Source organism: Vespula pensylvanica, chromosome 21 (assembly GCF_014466175.1).
Source record: "Vespula pensylvanica isolate Volc-1 chromosome 21, ASM1446617v1, whole genome shotgun sequence".
Taxonomy (NCBI): domain Eukaryota; kingdom Metazoa; phylum Arthropoda; class Insecta; order Hymenoptera; family Vespidae; genus Vespula; species Vespula pensylvanica.
In genome coordinates, this window is record NC_057705.1 from 1,127,905 (window position 1) to 1,138,309 (window position 10,405).

The 10,405-nt window shown below is 30.2% G+C and overlaps 1 protein-coding gene across 2 annotated transcripts; it reads left to right on the forward strand.

Annotated features, from left to right (window-relative positions):
* The first annotated feature begins 24 nt into the window (after positions 1-24).
* LOC122636210 lies at positions 25-6,745 on the forward strand. Of its 2 annotated transcripts, XR_006328881.1 has the most exons (3): positions 25-222; positions 2,124-3,321; positions 5,477-6,745. XR_006328881.1 is itself a non-coding variant. In XM_043827190.1 (2 exons), the coding sequence occupies exons 1-2, from the start codon at positions 115-117 to the stop codon at positions 2,415-2,417; spliced, it is 402 nt and encodes a 133-aa protein (XP_043683125.1). In that variant the 5' UTR covers positions 25-114; the 3' UTR covers positions 2,418-4,714. The 2 variants fall into 2 exon arrangements, 1 of the variants encoding a protein (XP_043683125.1); XM_043827190.1 differs by lacking the exon at positions 5,477-6,745 and having other exon boundaries at positions 2,124-4,714.
* Positions 6,746-10,405: the final 3,660 nt, after the last annotated feature.

Sequence of the window (10,405 nt, forward strand, 5' to 3'; positions counted from 1 at the left end):
AGAAAGGGATAGAGAGGGAGAAGAAGGCAAAGAGAAAAAGAAAGAAAAGAGAAGGGAGGTAGAAAAATATAAAAGAAGGACTGCGCGTATATTGTAACGACAACAACAACAAAGATGGCGTTTATGATGCCTGTGATGAAAAATGAGTGGGACATTTATAAAACCAATCGAAGCCGTAGATCTTCCGAATGTTCGAATCCTCGTGCCTGCCGCAGTAGAAAGGTGAGTAGATATATGTAAATATATATATATATATATATATATATATATATATGTGAGTGTGTGTGTGTATGTCTTCAGTAAAAAAAAAAAGCGGAAAGAGAAAAAAACTATATTTATGTATAATATTGGAATTAATGAAAAAGAGAAAAGAAAAAGAGAATAGGAAAATGAAGTAGTAAAGATACAGGTGGTTTCAAAATCATAATATGTGGTTATATACGTTATTAATGGAGAGCAAGAGAAAGGGAGAGTTGACTCAATTACATGTGTGTGTGTATATATGTATATATGTATATATGTATATATATATATATATAATATACGCGTGTGCACGTGTGTGTACCGAGTATCTAACAGAGCAGAGATATACATACGCATTTTCTAGTCACAAGTTTATTTGAAATTTCGCGATTTCATTGGCGCGAATAAGCGATTCCTTACGATTCTTACTAATTCCATCTCTTTCTTCTCTCTCTATCTAATACAAGAAGATAAAAAGAATATCGAGACAATGCAGGTACGCGTACTTACGTACTTACGTATGTACCTACATTACTTCGCGCTTTCACGATATTACGCAAGTCTCGTCTACTATCTCATAATATTTTTTCTTCGATTGTATCACGATTCTTTCCTTTACGCGACATTTGGAATGTTAATATTAATAATATAAGTAAAAATAATTTATTTCCTTACTGTGTTATTTATTTATTTATAAATAAATGAGAAGAGAGGAAGAAGGAAAGAAGAGAGAGAAAAAAATTAAGTAAAATCTCCTTTGGAGAATCGATATATATCGAAGGTACGTGTTACGCATACTATTGTCGTAAAACTTGTTAATTAGAGAAAAAGATTAAAGAAAATAAAACTAAAAAAGTAGAAAAAAAAAGTTCGTTAATTAATTACAATCTTCTTTGGGGAGTCGAGAACCACTGAAGATGTGCGTATAACGACGAGATATCCCGTAGAATAGTTACATGGTTACTTACACCAGCGGTATGGTGGTATCGAGACCGGCGACGGCCTTGCGCACGAGACGCAATGTATGGTAAAAGGAGGGAAGTGTTACTTGCGCATGGCTGGCGAGCCTAATAGTCTCGCGTAACCTTGCACTCTCTTGCGAGTGCGTGGTCACGGGCGTCAATGTATTCTCTCTTTCTTTCTCTCTCTCTTTTCCTCTCTCTTTCTCTCTTTCTCTCTTTCTGTTTCTCTTTTTTTCTCTCTCTCTTTCTCTCTCTCTCTTTTTCTCTTTCTTTTTCTTCCATATGTTCAATTTTATATTTTGTCATCTCTCCAAATTAATATCGTTACTTGATATAATTTCTAGTAGAAATTATACCATTATCTTATCTCTCGTATATTTCGTTTGAAAAAGAACGTAACGATTGAATGAACATGGTTAACCTCTCCCCACTTTCCAATTTAAATAGATACTCGTGTGAAAATTGTCAAGTTCGGTGGTTGGATAGACGGAATAGCCGGTCTGGAACGTGTTTATTCGCGAGAGTTTAATGTTCTAGATTCGATGTTAAATCGAATTCGATTGAATTACAGTCGAGAATTACCTGAGGGATCAGGTTTTTTGTTTGTTTCCTTCTTCTCTGCTTCTTTTTTCTTTCGTAACTTGCATAATTAGTAAATAGTAATTTGTTAACGCTCGTCGTAATAGTAATCATTTAAAAATCGATTTAATAGCTATTAAATAACAGTAGATAATTTATGAAGTATGATGGTAAAAAAGTGAAAGCTTATGAGAACAATTGGGTCGTAGTATAATCGTAATATAAAAAAAAAAAAAAAAAAAAGAATGAAGGAATGGTAAATTTATGAATGGAACAATAAAAGCAAAGGATAATTAAAAAGAAAGAAAAGGATTGTCACGATATGTTAACGTGTTACAGGTATCGGAATGTTCGAAGTCTGCGGGTCCGTCATTGTCGACGTCACCGGGTTCGGATTTTTTAACTTCGCCAGCCCATCGTTCTATACCCTTGACTTCTCGACATTTTTCAAGAGCATCCTCGAGAGCGTCTCAGAGCTCGCTACAGAGCCCGAGCAAAAGTACCGGCTCCTCACCCCCAAAGACCGGTAGTTCCAATTCCCTCAACAAGTTTCACATTTGTCTCGTCGATAAGCTCAAGAGAAGTTTGAAGAAAGGGGACGACGACGAGGAAGATCAAAGGAATCTATCATGAAACAGTCCCGGGGTTTCGAGACGGACACGAGTGTCCGCTTCGAAACCGATCGAGATCCGTCGAACTTCGGCGCCCGTCGCGACATTCGAGCCGAATAGCGGAGTGGTGGCGCGATCGTGTCCGGATCAGCCTTCGGCGTGGTAAATCAGATAAAAACAAACAAACACACACACAAAATAACAAATAATTAAAGAACGCGAGAAGAAACGATCGGGAAACGAAGATCGAGAAAGAAAATATGATTGGGGGTATATTATCAGCCGCGGGAGAGGAACATTATGAATGATAATTACGAAGAAACGAGGAAAACTAATCGAACGAATTCGATGAAGGAACGATCTTGAAATATTAACAACACGATGACGATGATGATGACGATGATGATGACGATGACGATGATGATTCATTTTCTTGCATTATATCATCGATAAAGATAGAAAATAGAGTAGAATTTACTACTCTCTTTCTCTCTCTCTTTTTCTCTCTCTTTCTCTCTCTCTCTCTCTTTCTCTCGTTTTCCCCCAACAATTTTTCTTTCCTTCCTTTGATAAGCTACGTTCGAAGATTCGTGACAAGAAAGAAAAAAAAGGAAAAAGATGGGAGATTCGTGGCTGTTTTTTGTTCCTTCTTCTTTTTTTCCAACGAAATCTAATTATCTACGAAGAGAAGAAAACCATTGGGATTTCCCGAACGTTATCATCGAAGAAAGAAGGCTCTGATATCGATATATATATATATTGTGCTTGATAACGATGAGAAAATCTGTTTAGAATCGTCGCCGATCGTCGCAGCTTTCTTCTTGAAGGTTGAACGAACGAGGAAGAAAAAATGGAAGCTGCCTGATGTTGTTGCGTGCAGTTTTCGGTGCATCTACTTTGGTGCACCAGACACGACTAGGATCGAGGTCAGTGCCAATCCAGAACGACGTTTCGCCAATTTACCGATAACATCTTTTTTCTTCCTATTTTCTTTCTTTTTTTTTCTTTTTTGTTTGATTTTTTCTTAACTTTCTAATCATTTTTTTTAACCATACCCTGCCATCCCCCATGAAAGATCAAAAGAAAGGATTTTTCCTTTCTTCGAAATTCATTGGAAAAGAAAAAGAAAACATTTTTACGTTGTTTTTTATTTTTTTTTTATTTTTTAAGAATCGTTCCATCATTCAAATTCGTTCAATTGATTATTAAAGTTCCTTCTTGTACTTAAGCCGTTTAAAATCGATTAAGAATCATCAAATATGAGTTCCGAAAAGATCGAATTCGCTTTTCTCTCTCTTTTTTTTTTCTTCTTTTTTTTCTGTTTTTCGAATTCCTCGCAAAAATCTCTTAAAGATCACGGTTATATTTCGAAAGAGGGAAAAAAAAAATAGTGAAGTCTAGTTGGAGCGAGAGAACGTCTCGAGGATATGATATGATGCTGCGTACCTAATAATAAGTTCGGATTAGAGAAATAGTTCGAGTGTGCCGATTTTTAGAGCCTATTACGAAAATGATATAAGCGTGCCTGGTGCGTATGGAAATCAGGATTAGATTTAAGAAATGATCCACTTATTGTCACATCAATCAATTTATTTATTTATTTATTTTTTTTTTTACGAAATTCGATCTTGCTTTTTAATACCTATTTAAAATTGTTAATTTTGTCTTCTTTCTTTTTTCATTTTTTTTTATACATGCATATTTTTTCTAAATCGGATTCAATAACGTTTGTTGCTTTAGAAAAGATTAAATAAAATAAAAAAGGGATATGATTTTTTTATCTACATTACACTTTATTATTACACATGGAATGGAGTATAGAAAAGTTCTTAGGTGATTTAAAAAAATGAATTGTAATCTTTATCGAAAATTTCTTATTTTAAGGAAAATTCTTTTCCAGACTGTAAAATTACAAGTCTACGAAATTTTGACTCGCTTAAGAACTTTATACTGATCCTGTGTATATTATCACATATATATATATATTTTTCTTTTTCTAAAATTGAATGAAAATAAGTGGATTATTATTACCAACGAAACGACGTTGATTTGGCACAGAGTATAATCGCTTTAACAAAAAAAAAAAAAAAAAAAGAAAAAAAAAAGAAAGTATGGCTTTTATTAACGGAGAGATATTTTTCATATAAGACGTAAACGTACACAACAGTGTTAAAAGAAAAAGGAAAAAAGGGAAAAAAAAAGAAAGTTTTTTCTTCAACGTACCCCAATCTCCCACGCCCCCGTTTTACTCTTTCGAGAGTGGACCACCACTCTCGAATTCGTTGCTTTCGATTTTCTTTGAGAAGAAAAAAAAAAAGATAAAAATAATTGAGACGAGTAGTATCGACCACCAAAGTTTCAAAGACTCGTAAATAGAAAGTAAAAGTGAATGTGTCGCGTTTTATAGATTATTCGCTTTCTTTTTTTATTTCTCTCTCTTGTTTTTATAAATAAATATATATATATATATATATATATATATATGTATGTATATATTATATATAAAATATCGATCGGCGAGAATATATAGAAATATTTTATCACTTAACAATTGTTACCTAATATTATAATTACGCTAATATTTTCATTTTTTAAGATAAAGAAAATTTTTGAATAATTTCGGATGCAGAACGACGTTTTTCGACGACCTCGGAGGAATGTTTCTTTTATTTTCTTAAAAAAAAAAAAAAAAAAAAAAAGAAGAAGAAGAAGAAGAAAGAATGAAATGAAAAAACGAAAATTACACAAATGATTCGAAAGATCGGTATAAAGAAAAAAGAAGAAATACTATGCGTAGTTGAAAATTAAATTCGAAAATCAAATCTCAAAGATAGTTTATTTTGTTTAATTTGTTTTTCTTTTCTTCATTGTTAATCTTTTTTTTCTTGTATTTTATTTTTTTTTTTATTTTCTTCCTCTCTTTAAATTTCTTCTCTTTAAATAAGAAAAAGGTGTCGCACATAAGTTACTGTCGATCGAATTCTAATTGTCGAATTATTAATGTTACGATTATTGACATTATCAATCCGTTTTATATCGTTGGCTTGTGTGATTATTACTTTTATTTTCCTTTTTTTCCAGTATTAAGATCGTTCGATAAGAAACACACGTTACGTCGTTGAACGTGAAACGAGATGGACTGTCCGTCGAGGGAACGGTCGACGTCTTCTGCGTCCATATCCGCTTTTCTTCGAGAGAGCGGCTAATTGTTTAAAAAAAAGATCTATATGTATATACGTATATACACACATATATATAAATAAAGAAATAATTAAATAAATATTAATATATATATATATATGTATGTATGTATGTATGTATAAATAAATAAATAAATATCGTGCTTTTTTCTATCTTTTGCGCGTATTATAATTAAAAACGAGATATTGGGAGCGATCAAATGATACCGCGTGTAACTCTGTGATACCGTAAGCTATAAGGCATAGAATTATTTTGCAACGATAAACGGAGATAAGAAGAGAGAGAAGTTATGGAATAGTCGAGAAAATAAATTTTCAAGCCGAAATCCAGTCGATCAAAGGCGTTACGATATATTCGATCCTTTTGATTCGATCAAAAAAAGAAAAAAAATCAAATTATTCAAAGTCGATCAAATAGTTTCAATATATTTTCCCTCATTTCCCTATCCTTTGATATTAAATGTCGAGAAAGTAAATTTCAAAAGTAAAATCGATCAAAGAGTTTCGATATTTTCGATCCTTTTGATATCAAAAGGATCGAATAGAACGATACAATCTGTGTTGCTATTATTATATTATTATTTATTTACATAACTATTTCCATTTAAAACTTCAAAATCGATCAAAAGAGTCGATATTTTCGATCCTTTGATTCGACAAAAATCAAATGATTCAAATCGTTCAAAGATATTTTCGATCCTTTGATTCGAAATAAAAATCTAACGATCGATATTCGATCAAAGAGCTTCGATATTTCCGATCTTCTTGATATCAAAAGGATCAAATAGAACGAGACAGTCTTTGTAGCTATTATCTACTATTATCATCTATACACTTAAACTTAGTTTTTTTTTTTTTTCTATTCACAAGTTTTCATATTGTACGTTAATCGATTTGATATCTTTAAATAGAACGTTAAATCTTCGAATTTTATTCATAGTTACCTGATGGATATATAATGTTTCTCACCTTTTCCTTTTCTCCCGGGAAAATATGTATCGAGACATTTGCAAAAATAATAATAACAATAATAATAATAATAAAAAGATAATAAAATAGAAAAAGAAAAGATCATTGGTCCGAACTTTCTGTACCTAAGAGAATTGTAAATCATTTTCATATCCGAATTAAAAAAAAAAAAAAAAAAAAATAATCAAAAAATAAAATAAAAAAGAATAGATCATTGATCGAGAACTATAAAAAAAAATCGAGTAAATTGTTTTTCATATCTATCTGTCTCTTTCTTTCTTTCTCTGTCTCTCTCTCTCTCTCTGTCTCTCTCTCTCTCTCTCTCTCTCTGTCTCTCTCTCTCTCGGCCGAAATAAATAAATAGAAAAAAGATTAATTAAAAATAAATGAGAGTTATAACGACGATATATATATATATATATATATATATATATATATATGCGTATGATAGTCGAGATGTATATGTAATCGTGCGGAAAATTTTGAAAATTTGGATCCAAGTCGTCGTCGTCCTGCATGTGTTTGTCTAGAATGTGAATAACGAAAGATGATAATTCAAAAGTATAACGTAAAGATCGGATATTAAGAAAAGGAGGAGGAAGAAAAAGGAGGAGGAGAAGGAGGAGGAAGAAGAAGATGATTTGACGAGTTAAGATGAAAGTATGTAGAGAAGGAGGAAGAAGGAAGAGGAAAAAGATGAAATCGTTTTAGAGTCGCATAAAACGAATAATTTCCAAAAGTTGCCGCTTTGTGTAAGACTGCTTTAGAGATAAAGAAAAAAAAAAAAAAAATAATAAAAAAGAAAAAAGAGAACAAGATGATTACGAGATGAATAGAAAAATAAAAAGATAAAAAAATAATTAAAAAAATTAAAAAAAAAATTAAAAAAAAATTAAAAAAGAAATAAAAAAAAAAAACAATAAAAATATAGTCGTATATAAAATAGGGTATCGAAATATGATGTGCAGCTGTTGGACGAGAGTTATCGAGACGTGAACATTTGCTCTATCTTTTTCTCTCTCTTTTTCTCTCTCTCTCTCTCTCTATCTGTCTATATCTATATCTTTGTTTCTGTCTGTGTTTCTATTTCTGTCTCTTTAAATTAAATGACATTAACAAAAATCGTCTCGATGACTTCGTCGAATAATTTGTACTGATTAGAAAGAAAGATGAAAAATTATTAGTGTTTAACTTTAGTGTTTTAGATGAACGACGAGATATGTATTATAATATAACGTTCTATTTATTGAACGGCGGCCTCGGGTTATGGAAGAAAATTAGATCGAGCTCCTTTCTTTTTTTACTAATAGTTATTTTCTTCTTGCTTGGGTATATGTTTTACATTTTTATTAAAAATATAAAAGAGACAATATATATATATATTATATATATAGTATTGTATTATATTAAATAATAAAATTATTCATTAAACAAAAAATTAGTACTTACTTTCTCTAATAATACGAACATATCTTATCAGACGAATACTTAATTCTATCACTCGATCTTATTTTTGTTCTATGATTACAAAGTTCGCGCGATCATAATAATAATAATAATAATATAATAATAATAATAATAATAATAATAAATATATAATAACAACAACAATAATAATAATAATAATTATTATTATATACATATGATCGCATATACAAAAATATATACATACATATATATTGTATGTACTATGTTCAACGATAATTTATTATTCGATGCTTTGATCGACTATCTTTTTGTAATTATTATACTATTACTATTAATATTTTATGATTATACGTTGATATCTTCATTCGGGACATTTTGAGCGGATTTTTAGCGCGTGGTTGAGGAGACTCCATTATGATGATCGATGATCCATAGATCACTGGATTAAATAATATTAATAATTTCAATGTTAATTGAATTTTCCATTCCTTTTTATTTCTTTATTCTTTTTTTTAATTTTAATTTTATATCCATCATCATTATTACATGTACACGTATGTTCTGAAAGACCTCTTAACAATTCACGTGTTCTCTCTCTTTCTCTTTTTTTTTTCTTTTTTTAATTTCTTTTTATACCTTTTATTTGACGAGTAAAATAGGTCAGATGGTCTAAATCGATTATTTACACCCCCTTTGTTAACACCGCAAAAGGGAGAAGAAGAAAGAGGCTTTTAATTCTGTTGAATAAAAGGAGTCCGGTTTTTCGAAATAAACTTTCTCGTATATATGTATACACACATCGTTGATCATTTTCAAGGATACGTTTTCTCCTCATCCATAGCGATTGAATGTCACTGCCAAAAGCCCAGGATTAAAACAAAGCAAGATAGTGCAAAATAAACAAAGCGTATGCGGCGAAGCGGACTCGCGAAAAAGCGAAATTATCCAACACCACGCTATTGTTCCTTGTAATTTATTTTCATTTAATTTTACTTTTAATTTTTATTCGTATTTGTATTTGTATATGTATATGTATTTGTATTTTCATTTTTATTTTTATTTTTTGATTAATAAATATTACCCGTAAAGCTCGGCTCCATTTGGAATGTTCGTGAAAACGGAATCCCACGTGGCTCGATTTATTTTATCGATTAACATTTATTTATTTATTTATTTATATACACAGGGTAAGGGACCAAAAGTTTCTTAAGTGATTTTGAAAATTAATTGCTTTTTTCGAGACTCTTTAAATTCATTTTTTTTGCTAGACTGTAAAACTACAAGCCTAATTAAATACAAGTGTAGAAAGTTTCGAGAAAGATTAAATTAATATTTAAAATCATTCAAATACTTTTGGCCCATCCTATATGCACACATATACTTTTTTCCTTTTTAATCGGCTATTTGCCCCTAATCGACGTATTACAATCTTTAATTAAACAAAATATAATTTTCATACAAAAAGTTATATATATATATACATATATATACATAGTATTAATATAATATAATTATACTTGTGAAAAATATGATAGAAAAAATTTTGATTAAGAACAAATGAACGAACGAACGAACGAACAATGTGGTGAAAGTAAAATGGAAAAAATCAAATTTTAACAAATAAGTATCTAAACGTTTTATATAGTAAGTTATATGTCTATATTTCTCTTTCTTTTGGGTTTTTTTTCTTTCTTTTTTTTTTTTTTTTTTTTTTTAAAGCACTACAATCTATATCTTCGTCGATACGCTGCGAAGAAAATTCCTACTAAGACTTGTTCGTAATTATTAACAGTAGCGTTCGATAGTGAGAAACGGAAGATTAATTGGAAATCTTGAAATCTTAATTATGATTAGATGAGAGAGACTTTGTTTGCTCATGATGTAGGAACAACGAACACTCGACGAAACGAAACGCTTTGATATCTTTTCAGTAATATCGATCTATTGCTGATAGGATACTTTTCGGCGTTATTAAACGCTTACTATCATCTATGAATTTTTTTATTATGGTTAGAGTGAATGAACGAGCCTACGGGTGCACATTCCACGTGTATTAATTATATATACATATATATATATATTATATTATATATAACGTATGTAACATATATATATATATGTATGTATCTGTGTGTGTATGTATATATATATGTATATATATATATATATATATATATATATATATATATATATAAACGAATAATTTGTTAGCGTTTGATATAAGAAATTCTCATACGAGATATTAAACACGAAGATAATATATTGAAAGTTTCGAAGCTTGCGAGATAGACTTCAGTTTTTCATTAATTATGTATTGTAATTTTTATGTCACGTTCAATAAATGAGTTTTAAATGAATCTTCTTCTCAATATTTTCTTTCATCCCTTTATGTATAATTCTTTTCGTTTTTTGT